Source organism: Triplophysa dalaica, chromosome 22, assembly GCF_015846415.1.
Source record: "Triplophysa dalaica isolate WHDGS20190420 chromosome 22, ASM1584641v1, whole genome shotgun sequence".
NCBI classification, from domain to species: Eukaryota; Metazoa; Chordata; class Actinopteri; order Cypriniformes; family Nemacheilidae; genus Triplophysa; species Triplophysa dalaica.
The window spans coordinates 13,984,560-14,008,142 of NC_079563.1; the positions used below are offsets into that span (position 1 = coordinate 13,984,560).

At 39.6% G+C, this 23,583-nt stretch overlaps 1 protein-coding gene across 1 annotated transcript; it reads left to right on the top strand.

Annotated features, from left to right (window-relative positions):
- Nucleotides 1–549: 549 nt before the first annotated feature.
- foxo1b (forkhead box O1 b) lies at nt 550–23,583 on the top strand. Its single transcript, XM_056737299.1, has 3 exons — nt 550–1,357; nt 19,859–20,050; nt 20,140–23,583. Exons 1-3 carry the CDS (start codon nt 779–781, stop codon nt 21,265–21,267), a joined length of 1,899 nt encoding a protein of 632 aa, XP_056593277.1. The 5' UTR covers nt 550–778; the 3' UTR covers nt 21,268–23,583.

The following is a 23,583-nucleotide window of genomic DNA, read 5'->3' on the forward strand; positions in this document are numbered from 1 at the left end:
GAAGAACTTGTGGGACAATGTCTCCCTCTAGTGAAATAACGCTGACTGCAAATGTTCGAATGGACGCCAGCTGGAAATATTTAGGTACACATGGCACACACACATTTAATTTATTGAAAGTATTAAGGAAACATTTAGAAAGCCAAATCTCAAGGGATTTACAGACTATTTGACATGCGGATAAATGCTAAATTGTTTCTAAGCTCGGTGCACCCGGCTTCTTAAATCTTGATGAAAGTGCTGCGTTTCACCAAAAAGCACTGCATTAAACTGATGATTATTTCATATTGGACAGCTAAACGGATGAATGGAAAGCTATAATAGGTGGTCACATTCTTTCATGGCAGTCTAATCTTCTGCAAATCCTGTTTAACTGAAACGATAAACGCAGTAAAGTGGGTTGTACAGACACAATCTCTGTTTACCTATTAAATAGGCGCTTGTAATTGGCTGTCCTGGCTGTCACTTCAGCTGTGGGCGTGGCTCTACTCACTCTACTCCACGCTGCACCCTGTAAGCGCTCATAAAACCCATTTCATTTAAAGCCAACGTGGTAGGCATGGTACAAACTATACATCGCTGACTTTTACCGTACGACCAGACGTAACTTTGTTTGGGAAGAAACTTGTGCTTTATTGTAATCTAGATAGACTGTGATCCGATCATGTGTAATTGTTAGTGTTGGACAAACTAGTGGTTTCACCAGCGGATGTTAAAATCTTCACGGCACTTATCATCTGACTAAAGAAAAGTCATCTGATTAGGCTTTGATTCTGGGATGGCAGAACCGCAGCAGCAACAGTTGGTTGACATCGACCCAGATTTCGAGCCTCTTTCCCGACCGCGTTCATGCACCTGGCCGCTGCACCGACCCGAATTCAACGAGCCGGGGAGCTCAAACACATCCTCCCCGGCGCCGTCCGTCAAGCCGGAGCACGGCATTGTGGACTTTATTAACAGTTTAAGTTTACTAGAGGAGACCGAGGACTACACGGAGGAGAAGCCCGTTCTGTTGTGTAACGACTTCCACTGCCAGGACAACTGCGTTCATCCCCAGCAACAGCTTTCGGCGGCGGCGTTGCATCCACAGCAGCCGAATCCCCAGTTGACGCACCCGCAACAGGTGCCGCCGCTCCCCGCCCCTGCCAGCAGCTCCAGCCCCGCAGCGGCCCAGAGGAAGAGCAGCTCGTCTCGTAGGAACGCATGGGGGAATATGTCATACGCTGACCTCATCACCAAGGCGATCGAGAGCTCCCCTGAGAAGCGGCTCACCCTGTCTCAAATCTACGAGTGGATGGTTAAGAGCGTGCCTTACTTCAAAGATAAGGGCGACAGCAACAGCTCAGCCGGCTGGAAGGTAATTGCTCTCCAAGGCCAAGCACAAGTGCCATTTATACTAGTGTAGAGGTCTTCATCATACTTGCATAAGTTAGAGTACTTCATCGTTTAAAACACACAACCATGTTACACAGTATTAGCACGTTCTTTTGAGAGGAAGTGCTCATGGATGTAGAATCGCAGTATTTACATGTTCAGGTGTTCATTCAAGCTTTACGCTTTTTTTCAGTATGGGCTCGAACCCATAATCTCTGCGTTGCTATCACAATGATCCACCAGTCAAATAGGAAGATGATCTTGCCTCAAAGTCAGTCATTTACTGTAAGACAAACAAGTCAGCTTACAGTAATTCTGTTGTCCGAGACATCAGTATAGGAGGTGAAATATGGAATTTTCTTTTCATTTACGTCAATATATTATTTTTTTGCTTATGCTAAAAAGAAAGCATGGTATCGTGGTTACAAAAGCTATCGCGATCCCAGCCCAGTTGTGGATTCCCTCAAACACAACACACGGGTCATGCGGTTTGTTATGGAATTTAAGGCGCGAAAGAGGAGGGACTCGTGTATCAACACAGTCTCATCCGCGCGGTTGGAGATGCACGTTTAGTTAAATCGTTGTTTGATAGCCTTGACAGAAAAGCTCGTTTCGTGGTTGGCTTTTTACCATCAGAAAGTAGAGGCCGCTCACATCTGACATGCTCTCATAAAGAACGAGAAATTCACCCAAAAAATTAATGATCGTAGTTCACTTTTCTCCATGCGACACGAATGGAAATGTTTAGAAGACGGTCTGCTCTTTTCCGCATAACGAAAGGGGATGAGGACAGGGACTGTCACGCTCCAAGCATCCCATAAAAGAGTATCATGAAATTGTACATATGACTTGTGAGCTAATTTCCATTGATGTCAACCGTGCTGTGACGTGCGCTGACGTGTCATATTTGAATATACTGAAGAGAGAGCTAGACAGCCAGAGGGTAATATTTTCAGCTAATGACATGACTATTTAAATGAGGTTAAAAGATATTGCATTGCTCCAGAACTTGTGATATAGCACTTTAGGACAACTTTGGTTTTAATGAAATATGTGTGGCTTCTGTTTACTTCCACTTTTTTGGTCTTTTCGGTGGTTAAATGTCTAACTACCGTAATTTCCAACAAGGAATGTGAGTGAACTGGCTTGAAGTCATCTGATTTACCTAAATTGCCACTACTTTGAATGCTTTGAAATGCATGCAAAGCTATTTAGCAAGTCTCATGATCCCAGCATGCATTTCTAAAGCTCTTGTGGAGTTTTAAGGTGCCTAATGACTAAAACCGAGCGCCTTAAATACAGGGGGACTATCTCACAAACAAGGTGAAGCAAATAGAGACTTTGTTCGGTGCTGAAAGGGTTTTTGTCAACCTGTCATTTATCTCTGCCGCACTTGTATTCTTTTCTGATTCACCTCTCCACACAAGCCACTTTTGTTTCTTTGCCGTGTTCGGTGCGCAAATGGAAACGCAAATCCCGACTGTCACATATTTCATGGCCTCCTCCTATCACCGAGCTAAAAATACCTGCAGGATTACCAGTCATGACAGGGAAACACGTTTACCTGAAAGGTGTGGTCGCCCCAGTACCACCGCCATCGGGGCTGCACGCCACAACAAAACATTGTATGGACTCCTGCATCTGTGACATCATAGTTTCAGCATTCCAGTCGATCTAAAATGTTTCTGTCGGGTCGTATGGGCTGGACTGTTCTTTATCATTAGGCTGTCTACATACCTGAGACTAGAACAATATTCTGCTTCCTGTCCCATTAAAGTCACAGACAATTATGCATTCTTGTCTATGTGATTCTCCCATTTAAGTAGTTGCACTTGAGCACCTGAATGAGCACATTTTACTGTTAACTGACAGTATAATATGACACAATTATGTGTTTTTTAAACATACTGAGAAGAGATTAAAACCATTTCTGAGTTTTTCTCATAACCTTGCATGAGTGAGTTGACAAGAAAATTTTGTCAATTTGTTGTTTCTATTTCTGCAGCGGTGTGCCGGGTAGACCCGCCCACGGTGAGATCTCATTGGTCCACAATAACCGTATATTCTAAATATGTTTCGAATGTCTTTTATCGTGGATGATATTTTTTGCGACTGATTTTATTGCATCACATCTGATTAGGTTCGTTCTTTGTTGTCACATTCAAAAAGCCTCTAGAATTGGTAGCCAAATGGACCCTTCTGTTATGCAAGTTTGAGCCTTGAACTTGGGTGCAGCTTCAAGTCAAATTGATTGAGACTTTAAACTCTGGGATTTAAATGTCTCTAGGGGTCAAAGGTCAAAACTTAAAGGTCATGCCACCAAGTTAGTGGAGCATGTCACGGGAGTCCATGGCCATCTAAAAGTCTAAGCAAAATAATGAGGGTGGTGTTCAAACTCATTTTATGTTGTTTAATTACTATCTTGTGTCTGTTAATACACACACCATTGTTTGAGTGCCATAAATAATCAAACAATCGCACAGAGGTAGAATTCCATGTAGGTCAATTTTATATCTAAACTCAAAAGTGCCCTTATAACCATCTTGAGTACTTTTAGTAAATTACACATAGTTTTTGTTTCTGAACTCTATTCATATGTTGTGATATAAAGATAGACTGGTTTTCTTTGTCTGATTTAAACGCATTGCTTACTATTCATATATATATATATATATTTTTTTTTGGTCATTTACTGTTTTAGGTTTTCATTATGTTATCTAAGAATGCTTTCTTGTCTTTCCTTCTATTTTAATCATGGCTTTACGAAAATGTTTAACTTTGGGCCCTGGTTTCAGCAGATGAACCCTGTTACCTTTATGTGCTTTGAAGTTCACTATAGGTTTCCCAGTAATACACACATGCAAGCTATACATTTGTCCGGCGGGATTTTCAGTGTTTCAAATGCACACACATAATATTTGTACAACCTTATCTCGGACCAGATACAAAATGGTAGCTTAGTTTGTCGGTCAATAAGTTTCGGCTGTAGGGGAATAGGTCACTTATTCTCCAAAACCAGTGACTGCTGAACTTGAGTGTTTGTGGATTCATCCTCAATTGCTGTATTCATCCTACAGCCACAGTCCATTCTGAATTTAAAATAGAAAAGTCTAGATTTTTTTTGAATCTTTAGAGTTTGTAAGTTCAGGACAGATTCTCGGAATCTATAGTGTCAGATAACTGTCAGCACATACAGGTGAAATTTGCAGAGGTTGAAGTTTGTGGTTTATAGATGATTCCTGCTCTACATAATATGGGTAGCATGTAATTAGCATTGTGCAAAGTGCAGCAAAATTGAAGGGACATTTTATGCTTTCTTACACACGCACACACATTCACAAATGAAAGGAAGTAAAAGGAGAAAAAGGTTGAAATGAGATGAAACGCATGCAGAGCTGCTCCACTGTACCGCAAACACATGAAAGAGTTTGACGCCGTGGCTCTGAGAGTTGATGCAAACTCTATTTCTGTGGGTACCTGTGGCTTTTAATCTATTGCTGCATCAGTGTGCATGCATTGGGACTAAAAGTGTGACTAAAAGTTAAACATAAACTGTCTGAACCCATCAGATATCAGAAAAAATCTCCAAACCGAAATGTCAGATGACGGCAACAGGATGTCAGCGACAAAGATGTATTGCAAAAAGAGGGTTTTTTTGTACGATTCACCTGAAAAGTTTTTTAAAGGTACAGTGTGTCATTTTTGCTCCAGTAGTAGCACCAAACGGAATGTAATGAATCAATATGGTTCACAAAGCTCCCAAACACTCCCTTAATGTGCCATTTGATCATACAAAACAGGTTCACCCCAAACGTACGGCATTGGTTAAGTCAGTGTAGCTGTCTCTCACCACACAGACAAAGAGAACATGTTACCTTGAGTGGCAAATCATGCAGCAAAATGGCTACTTTCAATAGGAGAAACAAAGAAACCAAGACTTAAACACACAATTATTTGCTGATATTAAAAGCAGTTGGACTCTATGGTGATTCTTACGACTTGCAGAGGAACCAGGTGTCCTTGGACACTGATATGTTGCGAGGAATTGGGTTTCCTGATATTGTAAAAAGCCATTTTGCTGAGTGTTTTGCCACTCAAGGGAGTGTGTGTTTTGGCGCGCACACTTGGGAAAGTGACGACATGTGCATACCCTCTATTTGTTACCAATATAATCAACCATAGGTTTGAATTTTACTAAACCTTTGTTGGTAGAGTCTAAATATCAGAAAAATATTAGCCTATGCACAAGTTTTCTGTTTTAAAAAAAGGAAATAAACCTGTGTGATGGACGTGACAAAAAAAAGGACACCATTTTGGAGAAATTACATACTTTGTAGGATTTCTGTGAATTAAAATGCACAAACCCAAAGTAATCGTTGTCAACAAATCAAGAAGCGATGTCTCTTCACAGAACATAAGTTATTTAATTAAACCACCAAATTTGGAGATTTGTGCTGCTAGTAAAGTAAAAACCTTTGGAAGAAACTATAGTTTTCATGGTCAGGTTGACATTTACATGGAATTGCCCAAATCACATCTGTAAAATAGTAATATAATAGATGCCTTGAGTGTATTTTATGATGACAAAAATGGGTGTAAGATTGACAGGAATTCATGCTTCACCAAATAAATTCCTTCAAACTTGTTTGCACTTGCTACAAAAAGACAAACTGTATGATTTTTGGCTGCAAACAATCCCTGGACTCATCAGAACTAAAGCCACGCCAACCGTAACTAATTTTTTCCAGAAAGATAGAAGACAATAAGCGTTTGTGTCATTCTTTGTAAAGCCACACCACAAGAAGTCAAACTCAAAGCCTCTGTATGTGCTTTTAATGTCACGTTATGTGTCTGGTACGTCTGTAAGCCCCTGTGAAACATATATACTGTATTTACAGAAGATATAGGTGTCCATTTTCAAAAAGGCAGATATTGGAGAATAAATCAGATTTTCTTCAAAGGTTAAATTTTCGTTACCAAGAACACAAGCATAACAATGCATCCAAAACATTTTTTAATTTGGACAATGGCGCAAATTAATTGAATGTAATCAGATTTTGCATACAATTTCATCACAAATATTCATTGTTTATTAAAGTTTTGTACTTCAGTCATGCTGGACTTTGTGTTGAACAGACCTCAGGCCTTACAGTCAATTATTACACGGCTCGATGGAATGCTTGATTCTGATTGGCCAGTTGCGACATTTGCAGGTTTGTTATTCCCAGATAACAACCTCTCAAAACTAATAACACACAGTAACCCGGATGCAGCTAATTATTTTGACAGGTTTTTTTTACAAATTAAATGTAAATATATCTATGTAAAAAGAACATAATGACATTATATTTAAAAATGATTAAACCAATTGCCTGCATTCGCTAAAAAAGCGCTAATAAAATTCAAATTCACATTTCATGTCCAGTTTTTTTACTCCTGTGGCAAGTAGCCATATAATAAGCGAGATAATGTACAAGCAGCCTGTTATCGCGAAATATGCACCTTCAGTCTGATACAAGACCCTCCACTTCGTGTCGGGTCCTGATCACACTGTCGGGGCTTATTTCTGCGATAACAACCGGCTGCCTGTACATTATCCCTCATTATCAAGTATAGTAACAGAGCCACACTAAACAATCTTCACACCATGCTATGTAAATAGGCAACAAAAGCCAGACGGTCATAGGCCCCTGCATCCCTTTGTCGACTCCTGTTCATTATACAGATAAGTGGAAGAATGCACCTCATTGACGCCACTTCTATGGAGGTCGAGGTACCATGGGGTGTCTGCATTCTTGTGAAAGCTAGTCTCTAGCCTCCCAAGCATATATATATATTCTATCCACATGTTAGTGTTAAAATTCTCAGTCATGGGATTCTAAAACTAGAGTTAAAATGCCGTCTGGGGTCACAGGGCTCTTGTAAGGGTCAGAGGTGGATTTTTTTTTTAGACCCCACTGTACTTTAGTGAAATGCTATGGCTTTGCTTTAAAACCGCAGAAGGTGAGCACAAGTTTTCTGACTTTGGGAGAACAGGTTGAGGAGAGGGCAGAAATGGAAGGGAAAGAACGTTACCATAAGGGAAAAGCGTCAAACATCCGCCATTCCTGAGCCATGCAATCACTTCCATCTCCATGTGTTCCTTAAAGCATTTCCTCTGCAGCCTGTCAGAAAAGTCCAGTGGCTTGTTTACAAGGGAATATCTTAGTTTTTTGTTCAATTGCTTCTTACTACGTTAGTGCCATTTTTCAGGTGTAGTTTACAAAATTAATGTTCTTTAGATTTTTGAGTGGTATACGTAAGCATGCAAAGATCATTGTTCATTTGTTGACATTGCGATGAATTTGCTCATTAGTTTCAGTGTGAGTCAATGTTGAATCACTGGAAAAACAAAAACGGTGGTATCTGATTTTAGCCATCACATTTCATTGGATCGTGGACGTTAGTCTTTAATATTATTGGTTAATATTCATCTTTTTCTGCCCTCACAGTCTTGATTGCGTCAGCAGAGAAGAAAGTTATTTCAGAGGTCAAGGGTTTAAAATCAGCTAGTTACACTCAGTCGTGGGATTGAGACTTTTTTTCCTTTTTCTTGATGCAGACTGATAAATATAACCAGTGTTGACAGATTGTAAGTTATGAATTGTATGTTTTTATCTTGCACATAAAAAATACATAGTTGTTAAATGTCACCCTAAGTTCTTCTAACCCCTCAACACCCCCTAAACCCCAAACCTCATACCTCATATTAAAAGGACAGTTGATGTCATCATTTACTCACCCTCGAGTTGTTCCAAACCTGTAAAAATGTATTTGAATGATTTGAATTATATTACAAGTATACTCGCACACCTACTATCAGAAGAATCCCCACCTACCATCAACCCCAAAGGGATCTCATTAAGAGGACCACTAAATCAAACACGACCCTTGTCTCTCCCCTCTACCAGCAGCACAGATATCCTTTTCCTTTCATGTAAACCGTAGGCCGCTACTGGAGCTTTGTCATGTTGAGTCCGGTGGAACCTTTGGCTTAAGGTTATTTTTGCACTTTCCTGTAAAAACAGCGCACACGTCTCCCACAATGAATGATGATGCGTTTCCTGCTGAATGGCTGGAAAATAGCAACATTCCCTCCTTGAAAAAGACACACTCTCTCACCCCGTCCTGGGACTGGAGGCGTGGGGTACTATGAGGGTACTAGAGTTTGACAACAAAACTGGTCGTCAGACTGTCTGGTTTATTGCAGAATATAGAAAATGAGTCTGGTGTGCATTGTAAAGTATATTTGCCTTTCTGTATTTGACTTGTTATGGAAAGTGCGGGCATACAAAACAAATTAAGTTTTTGTTTTTGGCCACTTTGTTCATTTCTTACTTTGCAGTCTTATGGAATGGACGAAACAGGTAAAATTGATAAATTATGGTAAAAATAATGTTGGTATCAAAAATTATTATTGAAAGAAACACATTTTTTTAATTTGCTTTGTGGATTAATTATTTTTAATTATTTAAAAAAAAAGACGTACACTAAGGAAGGGTAGCACTTTGTTATCCATCGTAATTTAATTGGATTTTGATGAAACATTTTGAAAACAAACACTTTGTTTTTACGAATACAAAACACACAACCAGGGACATCGATTAATAAAGTTGAATTTGAATTTTCATTATCTTAAAACTAATTTGATATGGATATGAATTTGAAGAATGTTTGCAAATAACTGTTGCTCTCACAAAATGGAATAACATGGGAGGAGAACAGGAGGAGTATTATTCTATACACTGTCTAACAATAACACACACACCCCTGCCGGCCCCTGGGGAGCAGTTGTGCACGTGCAACACACACTCAAACATAAACACACAAGCGTGAGTATACCCACGCAGATACGGTACATGCATGCACAATGGCAGGTGCTTCAGAAGAGGGTCTCTCTGTTGTTTCTCTCAGGGGAAGCTAATGATGGCTGGATACCAGGGGCAGAAAGACCCCCATACTTGCCGCCTTACTGGAAGTTATTGTTTTTCTCAGTGGCCTGTGACATAAACCGTTACTACACGTGCAGTATGTAAACTGCCTTCAGAACAGCCTACACTACATAATGTCTGCTGAAAGATATTTTGATTACAGTGAGTTCTTTTTCATTTGTTAATTTTGCAAAGTTACATTTCTTACTGATAATGTTGTTTTTAGTTACAGGAACACAGACATTTCAGGTGACAAACTAGCAAATTATGCATCTGAATTTCTTAGTGATAGTTCACCCCAAAATGAAAATTCTCTTGTCAAGATATTTTGAAAAATGTTGGTAACATTTCTTGGAAGAAAGTCAGACAGGTTCGAAATAACAGGAGGATGAGTAAATGATGACAGAATTTTCATTTTTAAGTGAACTTTAAAGTGGCCCTGCAACGACGTGTCATGCATTCTGTCTTCTCATGCATAACATACTCAACTTGTCAAAAAACGAGTTGGGCGTATAACGTAGGATTTCTGTGCTTGATACACGCCCTTTGCGATCGTAAAGGTTTCGGAAAGGTTTTTTCGTACATATTAAACTTTTCTTAGTCCCTTATTGAACAATTCCCCCGGAAAAGCACGCAGCACGGCACCACTGCAGCAAGGAGAGCAGGAGAAGGACCATGTGCAGACGTCACTTTCACTTGAAAGCAGGAGAGAGAGCATACGTTGGCGAAGTTCAGGTGTTTGTTTGTTCACTGCATTTGTGTGATGAATAATATATAAATGCTGGATATAACGCTTGACTTTAAGATCGTTTGAAACTGATATCTGGAGCCGTCCCAGCGCTAAAAATGCCGGACATGAACCGCATGCGGTGAGTGAAACTGATGTCTGTGTTTTGTTGACAATGGGTGTGCACGTGCTTTGGTTCAGCCTACCCCTCCCCCCCACACGCGCCGTATGATTACGGAAACAATCGTAAGCTGTTATAAATTTAACTAACTAACTCTTCGAAGACACGAACTATGCAATACCACATTATAGGTACTCAAGATTAATATGAGATTGGCAGAAACCCTGTGTGTTATGCCTGCTTTAAAACTATGTTTTATCACGGTGAGGGGTTAAAGGAAGCGTTTGGACATTGTTGGTGTGGGAAATCCACGATAAAGAAATGAATGTGTCTGTGTGTATTTGCGGGAAAAGCTTGAGATGAAAAGAATGTAGATAAGGATTCTCGCATGACCTTGGCCTGTCTGTGTATGTCCAATCTTCTTCTTGTACCAAAATATGACATCACTTCCTGTTAGTATACTTGGTTTAGAGATTTTGCACTGGACCGATACCAGTACACACACAAAAGACTGTTTGAGTCTGTTTGACAGAGAATTTAAAGGTAAAATCAGGTGACTGAGGGTGAAACGATGCTGTCGTTGCTACTGAATTAGTCATTGCGCGTGTGTGTGTGGTTTGTTAAAGTGCAGGGGGTCTTTATGTGTGTTACTCTGGTATGTGAAGCATGTTAGCTCATTGTATTAACTTTGTGTGAAAGGAATCACTTCTCTACAGGGCCCCAAAGTGTGTGCGCGTGCATATGTGTGTTCGGGTTTCTATAAATTGTGGGGGCCTACTTTGTAAATTGATTATCAAACGAAATTTATGCAAATTAATAAATGTAAAAATACAAAAACATTTATGTGAGGGTTGGGAGATTTCATATAATGTTTGTACATTAGAGAGGTAAATATGTCGATTGAAAGGCCCCACAATGTATAACAACAAACGTGTGTGCAAGCATTTTTACCGAATGCATATATTAAAGCAAACATCTTAAAACTCCAATGCATAATTTTGGATGATTTATTGACAGAAAGCAATATAATACACTGTATATACTAGTAACTGTCTTCAGAGGTGTATAAAGACCTTACATAATGATGCGTTATGTTTTTATGGAAACTTGCATTGAATTCTCCATATTGTTTCTACAGTAGCCCTAAACAGAGAAACTGCTCTACAGAGCTTCGGCAAAGAAGGAAAAAGTGATGACTTCTTAGTATTGTGTCAGCCTCCGTAGTACTTTGAACGGGAGGGTGGAGTAATCCGTTGGTTGCCATTCGAAATCTCACCAATAGATGCCGCTAAATTTCATACACTGGACCTTTTAGGTTTAAGTAACCCAAAGGGAGCTGTTCTTATTTTTTTACCCTAATTTTTTTTTTTTAATTGGAGGATTCAGACTTGTTTAAAAAATCTTTACTAGGATAGATCCAACTGTGTCTAAAAGCATAGCTTGTCATAGCTAGCCAAAACTCTTTGTTGGCTTGAAGTCAAAGGTGAAAGAAATTAAAAAGAGTCAAAAGATGAAATGAACAGTCACACTTCAGCGAGTGACAGAAATCTTGTCGGGTCACCTTGAGATTAGAGCAGAAAAAAGAGCAGCAGGTTGCTCTGGTTTCATGGCCTCAGATCCCCCTTAATCTCTCTCTTTCACACACTCGGTACATGCAATTATTTAAAAATATGGCACTATAAAATAAATAAATAAAAAATGTTGGTTGACATCAACTTAACAACTTTTTGGACAAGTAAGCATTTTTACTATATTTAAAGGAACAGTTAAATCACCCTCTTTGTGTGTTTAAGCGTTGGTTTCATGCTGTTCTCTTACATACTTTTCGTTGTCTCTGCCTTTCCTGCCCCTCCCTGAAGCGACCACATGAAATGATAAAATGACAGATCTGAGTTCAACCCAGGTGCTTGCTTGTGTCTGTGTGAGGTGCGTGGTTAAGGTGGGACTGGATTGGTTGGGTGGGGTTGGAAATCAGTTGGAAAACTGTGATTAAACTCTGTGGGTGTCAAACCTGCTTGCTGTGATCTCCCGCTTTCTTTGTCCCTATGTCACTGTGCGTGTGTACAGTTTGTGTGCGCGTGTGTGTGTGTGTGTGTGTGTGTGAGAAGGACAAAACGTGGAACTCATTGAAAACTTTGACAAAAAAAGATCTGAATTGTTTCTCACAGAGAACAGTGATATTTCACTGACATCGAATTGCTTCAATCTGTCGCTTCTTAGATTTTTCTCTTTAGAAACAGATCCTTGCAATCTCATTTGGTTGCTCAATAGGACAGGCACATATTTCTGTTAAACTCAATTTTTTATAACCAAATACTAATATAGGTCATTCTTAGCTATTGTAGTATACATTTTTGGTCTCCTAACTTACAAAAGATTTGAAGTTTAAATCTGACCAACCAAGATTTCCTGAAGATTAAAGGTTTCATAGTATTTAACAGATTACTATTCTTGAAAGCACAGTTTCGCTGTCAGACCTCTTAGTATTGTCGCTCAGAGCTGTGAAAACGTCTTTTACTCTGGGGGGGGGGAAAGATGACAGATAGACATGGATAAAAAAGCTGGACTCAGTGCCTCTCTTCATGTGTCTGATAACAAAAGGAGTAGTTTCTCTTATCAAACATAACTTCCTGCTTAACCCTGACTCTCATCACAGAGCAGTGCTTTTTTTATCATGTATTAGATTAGTTTACATCCCACAGGTCATCGTAGCGTCCCGGATTGGGTCTGTTCTGTGCCCGTCAGGAGCCCTGTGGTCTAGCAGAGCGAGAGGGCAGACGGGCCTCCTATCAGCTTCACGCAGCTCTTCCTGAACGGATGGGCCAAGAAGGGCGATCAGAACCCCCTCTCTCTCTCTTTTTCATTTTGTTATTCACAGTATCGGTTGGATTATGGTTCTTAAAGGAACAGTTCAACCAGAAATGAAAATTCTGTCATCATTAACTCACCCTCGAGGTTAGCTTGCAATCATTCTTTCAAATATCTCTCTCTTTGTTCATCAGAAGAAAGAAATGTATACAGATTTGTAAAAACTCGAGGGTGATTAAATGATGACAGAATCTTTATTTTTATGTGTATTTTTCCTTTAACACTGAAAGTGTGTGTGTGTGTGTGTGTGTGTGTGTGTGCTTGAACACTTTACTATGTCATGGCATTCGTTATTTGCCTTTTCCTGTCCCTCCTTTCTGCACCACGTGCAATGAAGGTAAAGTGCAGACTGGGTACTATGTGATTGTATCTTATGTGTGTAATGTAGCTACAGGACTGAAGCACAGGTGCTTTTGGTAGTGCATTGAGATTTCCTTGGTATAGCTCAGGTGCGTTCAGTGCATGTCTAATAGGAGTTTATTTGAAGTGCCAGCCTGAGTGCTTAGAAAAGTCATAGCGCACCTCACCTCAATGAGATTTGAGTGTTAATCATGCCTGTATAGATACAGAATCTACAGTGGTGTACAATACACTTAACAAATGTGATTAAATGTAAAAGAGTATTTCAGGTTTCCATTCATAGAGGTTTCACACACATGCATTTATTCTTCACTTTTTCACTTCAGTGCTGATTATTTACAGTGATAGGAGAGAAAAAGATGAAAGCGGATGTGCACAGGAGGAAGTGGTTTAGCCCATTGAAGATTCATGTCACAGGTTTATCTCTGAGGACCTCTCGTTGTTCTGTTGAACTTGCGCATTCTTGTTTATCTCCTCTGTTTTAAATCTCATTCATTGGCATTCTTCACTGGATTAGAAGTTTAGAAAGCACTCTCTTCTAGCGCATGCATGGTTTGTCTCATCTGATGCATTGAGTTAGGTTTTATGATGTGGTATCAGTGTCCACAACGTGAGGATCACATGAGTCCGCTTGTGTTTATACTGTAGGCTATATGAAATGTTGCTCTTGAGTTTGTCACCTCAACCTCAAAGTGCTTTATCACGATCAACCTGTTTCACTGTAAGACAGTCTCTCTGCCACTAACATGATGCTAAAATGAGCGATGATGTTCATTATGCGGCTGATACAGGTTTAAATCCGTTCCCTTCATACTGTCAATAGCAAAAAGATAGAGTAAAAATGCTGGTTTGCTTCTCTTTTGGCAGATTTTATGCGTGACATTGGGGAGATTTTTGTGTTTTGTTGGTATGGTGAACATCAGGCACCTGTCTGTCAGATCGCACCTGGTCTCTGGAAGAGCTGCTTGTTTACTCTCTGACCGACGACCGTTGTCAAGGTGTCACGGCTGACTGGCTGAAGTCAAACAGCTGTAAGGGAGTTATTTGATGTTCTCAAGCATTGTGTCTACTCTGCAAGTGACAACATTTTATCATATAGATGCTGTAGCATACCAAACTTACTCAAGTGCTTTTGAAATGAGAAGCTTTGTTTGAACCATTAACATCATTTCCACTGAAACAGTCATTTGGGTAGACATATTGAGTGGTTTCTCATCCTTTTCAAATAGCAAATAACTTTTATTGTACCTCATATATATAGCCTGACATTTGATGAGAAGCTGAAGTGCAAAATGATGTCATGAAATCTGTTTTTGCGCCAGTAAATTACACAGAAAGTCAATACAATGTTGTGAATAGACGCGAACTCGCGGCGCAAATGAAAAATTTCAACTCAAGCTCATTGGCATCTTAGGTCATCATTGACATCATCAAGACTTATGTACCCGCCAGATCCTAACGCTCTGCAAACGAACAACGTCTTGTGGTGCCATCCCAAAAAGGTAAAAAATCGCTCTCACAAACCTACTCTGGATCAGTTCCACATTTGTGGAATGATCTGCCTGCTGCTACAAGATCAGCAGATTCTGTCGCCATCTTTAAGAATCGACTGAAAACACATCTCTTCCGTCTGCACCTTACTGATCATTTCTGATTTCTAAATCTTTTCTACAATATCTAATAATAAAATAAAATAAAATAAAATAAAAAAAGCATGCTAAGATAAACTAAACTTGGCTCTGTACACTGTAGTAGGCTTTGTGAGACATGTTTTTATTGCTCTTATGCTTTTTGTTGACTTAATGTTTGACCCAATTGCTTCCATTTGTTTACCCAACTTGTAAGTCGCTTTGGATAAAAGCGTCTGCTAAATGACTAAATGTAAATGTAGGTAACAATTTGACCAGATATGTGAAGACGCTCCTTAAAAAAAGTCAATACAGAGATGCGAAGTCGTGACGCGATTGACGCAAATGACACCTATTGGGTGACTTCAGCACAAGTTGACATTTTTTAACTTGAGCGCGAAATTTGCGCGAAGAGCTCATTGACACGTCCGGACACGTAAAGACCCTGTCGTGCGATGTTTTTCGCGTCAATTCCCACAAGTAATAAAGAGTGAAGAATGCAATGCTAGGCATTTATGGCGAACACAGCATTAGATTTAAATGTTTATATCTTCTATGTTTTGAAACATAGTTTATAGAGTACATATCCATATGAAAACATATTCATACTTAAAGGCAATTTTGATTTCATCGGGACTTTTAGAAAGACAATTTGCCCCAAAAGTACAAATTTTGTCATTTTTTTACCCTCCCGTTGTTACAAGGCCATGTGACTGTCTCCTGTAAAACATTGTCTCTGTCTCGCTGTTTATTATGTTGATGTGCTGTATGATCTTAAGGTGATGTCTGATTAATAATGGTGGGTTGTTTTTGGATGCCAGTCAGTGCGTCTGCTGTCTCGGGTGTCAGACAGGATGCAGATGGGGTTTCTCGGACTTGTTTATAAATCCCTCAGGAGGTCTGACACACGTGCGCACACACAAACGCATAGTGCCTGACCCCCTAAGCATAGCTTAATACACCTATCACTGCACCAATAGCTCTGAGGATTAGAATAGAATCACATTATCACACATTCATACACATACACATTATCATTGCACCTGTTACTATAAGCAAATGCACTGCTGTTTACCACTTTGACACGAGTTGACCTCCAAAAATTCACTTTCTTTGACACAATGTTTACCCACAACACCAGAAAGCAAGTTTTATCTAAAACTGTGGGCACTTGATTCTGGTCGACAAACCCTCACGTAGTACCTTGAAAAGAGGAGTTTCGATTGCTCAATTCTGAGCCCACTTCCCACCCGTTGGTGGAGAAATTGGTGCACGGGTCCATGTTTTCTTCCTGTCACTGTGATTGACTCAAAACGTACCCAAAAGGGGATTTTAATTCACACTTTTTCACCATTGCAGAAGGGTTAGGGATATCCCTGATCTTAGACCAAAGGTCACAATGCAGATTTGAAATGCCACACAAACCTGTGATGAAAGCAGTCAGCCCTGTGCTGTGGACTGAATAAATGTCCCATGTTGTGATCTCGGAGCAGCAGTTGTAACAAGCTCACACAGATCTTGCATTTTTTTCCTCTGGTGATTGTGGTTAAGATCTGTGAATTTTTTATGTGTCGGAACCCAGATTTCTAAATTGTTCACACTTTAGCCAGAATGTGCAAGTTTCTCTTTTTGAATTTGAGAAAGTTCCCATTGAATACTTTTATCTGTCTCTTGCTTATTTAAAAAATGTGATGTCTTATTTGATTAGAAAACTGTCACACCTTCCCTAACAAAATAATGCACATTCCTGTACTGACTCACTTCCTGGCTCTGTTGTGCATGTGCAATGCGTGTTGACATGAGATCTAAATGTGACTGTTTTGCAAACTGCTAATCTGACAACTGAAAGTGCTCTTTTACGCATACGTATGGCCTTTCTTTTTTTTTCACACTCTCACATTTTGTTACACAGTATGGTGTCAGTGTCTCAGGGTGGAGCGTTGCGGTACTGTGGGGGTTCTATTACGGTAGAGACAGACGACAGACAGCCCATACGTCTCTCTGTCGCTCTCTGTGTGTGTTTGCAAGGAAGGGGCTTTCAGCACTACCAGAAAAGTTGCCCTCCTCTACACATAGGCACAGACACACAACAAACTCATCGACCCTGACTTTCTCACTATGAAAACATTCTCTCGGCCCCACCTCCACGAACCTTCCCCTTCCCTCCCTCAACCCTCTTCTCTCTAACTTTCTCTCTCTCTCTTTCTCTCTCTCTCTCTGAAAAACCGCATAACTTTCCATCGGTGTACCTCTCTTTCTCATTGTATCTCTAGTCCTCCAGTTCTTCCTGTACCTCACACTCGGCATCCTTTCTGCTATTATTTTTTCTCCTCGTTTGTTAGCCTGTGGTCCCATGTGGACCATGTTACTCAAGTGCTTATAATCTTCACAGAAGACACATACTGTACAGCTGATTCATCCGTTCTGTGCACTTCTACAATGACACTTTCCCTTTTTAGATGGGTCGCCTATTTGTATTTAGTCTGTCCCTCTGTAAGCCTTCTGTAGACACTTGGTCTTGATTGATCAAATTATTAAATTATCTGTTTCTTTTATTGTCAGATTATATAATTCGATATTAACTTTCAAAGTACTAATGGTAATGGTTATGAAAGTGTGTAGTGATTTTTATGTTTTATATAATGTTTATTCATTTAAGAGAATACTATTATAAGCACTGGAACTCTATAACATTATTAATCAATTGATTTTGTCTGAGCATGCGGACACAAGAACATACATAATAGTGTTATATTTTAAAAAATATAATGTAGGGAACATTTTTATATATATTTACTCTGTAAATATGCGTACACACAGCCACGAAAAAAAATGAAAGACCATTTCAAACTTGTTCTAGCTATGAAAATTATTTTAAAAAGAAATTTGAAAGACCAACAATATTTCTTCCCAAGTGAAAACAAATATATTGTTTCTTTTTGCATTTATTAGCAAAAAAATTTAAACTGGAGAAAAGTGTTAAAATAAGAATTTTTTTAGACCTCATATACTGCATTAAAACAAGTTCATATTCACTTTTAAGCAAAACAACAACAACAAAACCACTATTTGTAAATGTATTTAGGAAAAGTTTTTTTTATGTTTTTTTAACATAGTTTTCATGTATCATGTCATGCTGTCAGTCTGTCACATTGCTGTTGGATGACTTTGTCACTCCCGAGGTTTGATTTTGTTGAAATTCAACAGAAATTCAATTGAAATGGCCACAATACATCTAGAAATGCTGATTAAATGGAAATTTGGAATGGTCACTTAATGTTTTCTGCAGGTGTATGTATATATGCACATGCAGTGTATATGTAATTGTGTTTCTGAATTTAACATCCAATCAGGGTTATGTGATCAGACTGCAGACCCCCATGACGTGAAAGCTGGATTTTTCTTGACTTGACCTTGAGGTCATGACCTTGAGGATCAAAGGTTGGACTTGACCTCCCACTGACCTTCTTCTATAGCTCAAGTCTTAGTATGGTGCTTTTTTCCCCATTTTCCTGCCTAATAAGAAATGAAATGTGACTTGTCCTGTGATGCAGCGCTAGATTTGATCACTCACAGTAATAGATTTAAGATTTCATCAGATTTATTCTGTATGTACTGAAACATGGAATTATAACTTCTCTTTGGTTTGGTTCACATTACGTTACTACGTTATGTAGTTTATGATGGAGGAATAGGTTAAAATAACATGCGTGTTTAGGGAAAGTCCCTGGTTAGTCTTCTTTTTCTTATAATTTTGTAGTATTTTCTGCCTTTTCGTTCATACGGTATGTGTTCATTATTTGACTGTCATGTAAACCATGCCTCATTCACAACGTATATTTTGTATGAAAATTATAAAACCGGATCAATAAACTCTTGCATTTATTATTGGTTTTCAGTAAAACAGTATAAAAATTGCGTATGTTTACAATAGGGTGGGAGGAAAGTGTTGTATGAATATCTTAGAGATTTGATGGTGGGCTCTTTCTATATGGGCCTAATAGTGCCCTATTAACCACCAGAACACCCTAGAAACTTCCCTTCCAACAACCTTTCCGAACACCTTAGGAACCACATAGAAATCCCCTTGCAACTACCCACAATACCCTAGCATCAAATTTCCTCTGACAAATCCAGTTTATACTCTTGTTACAACACATTTTTGAAAGTTATAGGCCAGCAAAGAGATGTAGGACTGGTTCGGGTGTGAATGGAAAAACTAAAGCGGACAAAATATCATTAGAGCAGGATGTGTGTGTATACATTGAGATCAGTGTGTGCGTTTCAAGCAAGGACATGACTAATACCTTTTCCCTTTTAGAGCTAACTGTCTTTCTTTCCTTCTTATATTCTCCAGGCTTTGAGGGAATTAGGACCTTGTCTTGAATTTACTGTAGCATCATGTGTACTAAAACATTGTTCTAGTATTTAATAAATAAAATACACACAGAGTAGCTGTATTTGCTAAAATAGCACTAAATAGCGAAAAGGATTTTGACTTAAGAGATATTGTGCACATTTTCTATTGATCAAGATATTAGATATTCATCACATGATGCTCAAATGTTGGAGAATGTTCCTTTTTCTATCTGGAGATGTTCCCAGGGAACACACGTACTGATAAGATGTATAGCTTGAATAAATCGCTTTGGATTAAAACATCTGCCAAATCCATGTCTCCAAACACACAAGCGTGATTGGACGATTACAGGTCATTTGATACCTGTCATTGGTTTCAAATCAAACACACACACTCAAATGCGTCCAGCTTTTCATATTGCTATCCCGGTTGTTTTTTTGTCTCTGGCAGAACTCAATCAGACACAATCTGTCCCTGCACAGTCGTTTCGTGCGAGTGCAGAATGAAGGAACGGGGAAGAGCTCGTGGTGGATGCTGAACCCTGAAGGGGGCAAGAGTGGCAAGTCTCCACGCAGGAGAGCCACGTCCATGGACAACAACAGCAAGTTTACAAAGAGCCGAGGACGAGCGGCCAAGAAAAAGGTAATTTGGTTGATTTTATGGCCCTGTTTGGTTTTGTGTGAGTTGTTTTTCATGCTTTGCTGTTGTGCATTGCTCTTTTGTGCCTGTAGATGACCATGCAAGGTGGACTCGATGGCGGTTCTAACAGTCCTGGTTCTCAGTACCCAAAATGGCTCGGCAGCCCCAGCTCTCACAGCAATGACGATTTCGAACCCTGGACCACTTTTCGTACACGCGCCAGCTCTGATGCCAGCACCCTCAGCGGACGACGTTCACCCTTCCTACCTGAGGAGGACGAGGCCGGCGAGATCCACATTGGGTACCCGGGCACCAAACTAGGCCCCCTGCCCAGCCTCTCCGAAGTAACGGGTTCCCTGGTTCACCATGGATCTGAGAGCGTGATGATGGATAATTTGTTAGACAACCTCAACATTATTTCCCCCAAAAGTAACGGGCAGGGAAGCCAAGACGCCCAATCCGCACTGTCCTCGCCCATGATGCAAGGTAGCCCCGGGTATCCATCTTACAACTCGCCCCAGCAGGATTATCGAAAATGCCTGTATGGACAGGGTCCCATCCCCATACCAACATTATCAGACAGTAAACCGGGGGGTTACGGACCTTTCGCGGGTCATTACAACTGCGCTCCAGGCCTGCTTAAAGAGTTACTGGCTGCAGATGCTGATCATAGAGGAGACCGCATGCAGTCTTTAGAAACCATTGCCTCTCAGGTTGGAGACGGGGTGCTTGCTTGCTACGCTAGGTCAGGACAACTAGGACATGGTGGGAAAATTTTAAGCCCACACCCACACACACATCCTCACCTCAACGCACACCCGCGACCACTGCATCAGATGCCCTCACCGCCGATGGGCATGAACGGGTGTACCCTGGTGCCCCACGGGCATCCTTGTCGTCTTGGTAACATGAAGCCTCACCTGCCTCACAATCATCCTGCTCATCTGGGAAGAGGTGGAGGAGAAGTAGGGTTGCCAAGTTACACCAACGGCTTTCACAGACATGGAACAGTTCATCACCACCTTCATGGTCATCCAGAACGGTTGCCCAGTGACTTGGATGACATGTCGATTGAGCAGCTAGAATGTGATGTAGAAACTGTCCTTCATGACACACTTATGGATGGCGACGCCCTGGACTTCAACTTTGATCCTATGAGCTTTCAACAGAGTTTTCCTCATGGGGTGAAGACAAGCACGAATAACTGGGTATCTGGTTAGACATTAAGTCAAATAATATTACATCTTTATGATGTGATATTATGATTTGTTATATCACATTGTTTTCAAAGCACTTACGATAGCCCCCCAAAATATATGCACAATTAAACATAAAATGGCAACGTCCTTTTCTTGCGTAAAGAAAGGCATTTATGCATCTTAAAAATGTATGACCATCTTTGCATTAAAGCGGCCCTAACACACGGTGCTTCTGCCAATCTCAAATTAATCTTGAGAACCTATAGAGTGGTATTGCATACGTCGTATCTTCGAAGAGCATTTAGTTTGATCACATTTATAAAAGATAGATACAGCTGTACGATTACATCCAAAATCTTACGGCCCGTGCGGGGAGGAGGGGTAGGCTGAACTGAAGCACATTGCCAACAAAACATAGACATCAGTTTCACTCACCGCATGCGGTTCATGTCCGGCATCTTTTGGCCCTGGGCCGGCTCCATATATCAGTTTCAAACGATCTCCAAATCCGGCGTTATATCCACCGTTTATATAACATTCATCACCCAAATGCAGTGAACAAACAAACACCTGTTTCTCTCTCTCTCTCTCTCTCTCTCTCTCTCTCTCTCTCCTGCACTCAAGTGAAAGTGAAGTTTGCGCATGGTCCTTCTCTTGCTCTCCATGCTGCCGCGTGGGTGTGCTTTTCTGGGAGAATTGTCCAATAAGGGACTAAGAAAAATTGTTACAAAACAGTTTTATATGTTCGAAAAAAACTTTCCGAAACCTGTAAGATTGATGGGGGAGTGTATTGAGCACAGAAATACTACGTAATAAGCCCAACTCGTCACATCGTTGCAGTACCCCTTTAAATAACAAAATATCAAAGCATTTTGATTCAGTCATCGTTGTGAGCCAATGAGCAGATTCGCGTCATAGCATCTTTCCGCTCTTACGGGCAAGTGTGACAGCTCATGTCTGCTTCGGAAACATTACCGACATGTTTCATTTTAGTTATCTCTTACCACTCGAACTCTCTCTTCCTCCCTGTTTCATTTCTCATTTGCATTTACCTCAGTCTTTACTTCTAAGTACAAAAATGTACGAAAGGCTCCGTTATTGTCAGGAATCATAGATTTTGTATGTACATTCAGACTCACCAAAAGCAAAACCAAATTTGTGCTTTCGTAACAATTATTTTGTAATTTTTTTTCATTGGTCTCTATTCTGCATTGAATTTAAGTGATGTACAGCTCTGTGTATCATGTAAACTGGAGTGTTCTGTAAATTATACATTACAGATGAATCATTTTCACATCGATGATGTGATGAATGAATGCCTTTTGTACAGAGATGTATATTTTGTTGTACCAATGAGATGGTATATGAAATGTTTCTATTAGTAAATTTTAGTTTCTTGTCTGTTTAAATGTTTCTCCAAAGATTTTTTCTCTCATCCAAGCCTTTAAACTCTATAAAAATATACTGTGGCCTTTGCTGTGTAATGTATAAATATATAAAATGCTTCATAAAAGTCAAAGCTATTCTTTGTAATATTGAAGTATTTAATGTTCCTTTGTTGTGATAGATTTTGTTAAAATTGTGAATTCTCATTGAAAGACAAAGAGTTCAAGACTACTTAAGGCTAAATTTGGTTCTAAAAGGCTTCTTAAAATGTTTTTTTATTGTTTTGACAGTGATTATATGATTATTGTCTTAAATTTTGAATTTCACTGCAAATGCAAACACACACACGTTGGATTGTAACTGCATATCTACAAAATATTTAATGATTTGAGATTTTAAATCCCAAAAGTGAGGAGAACCATGAAGGGTTTGTAAATTATAAAAAATATTTTTATCATATGCATATATTTTTAACGGCTGATAAACAAGTACCCACAACCTGCATTTTATAGTCATTTTAGACTATGAATATTACATCTGTATATTTATGTGTCGCTAAATTTGTGTAATTTTATTTTTGTCTGTATTTGTGTGGATAGTTTGACCTGTAAATGGTGTTGATTTTGCCTTATTTAAAAACCACATTAGCTAGTTTTGACTAATTTCTTTAATATATGATTTAGTCTCTAAATGTGTTTGTGACAATTTTTGTATTTGCTGATGTGGACATTGCTCTCCGATGTGACGTGATTGACATTGGGGGTGGTACAGCGGTGAGTTTGAAACAAACGTATCATCCTTGAGTTCTTGTCAGAACCACAGTGCTTTTATAGACTAGTTATACATGGAGGAAGTGCCTGATAATAATGTACTGAAATAAAACAGCTATGAAAAATGATTGAAGTTAGCATACGAACATTTGCAGCTGTTATATCAAGCCATAATTGTATA

Excerpts from the sequence above, each read along its gene's own strand:
- foxo1b (XM_056737299.1), top strand. The coding sequence starts at position 779 with ATGGCAGAACCGCAGCAGCAACAGTTGGTTGACATCGACCCAGATTTC. Across the intron at positions 1,358-19,858 it reads ACAGCTCAGCCGGCTGGAAG|AACTCAATCAGACACAATCT; the intron begins GTAATTGCTCTC and ends TGTCTCTGGCAG. Across the intron at positions 20,051-20,139 it reads GACGAGCGGCCAAGAAAAAG|ATGACCATGCAAGGTGGACT; the intron begins GTAATTTGGTTG and ends TTGTGCCTGTAG.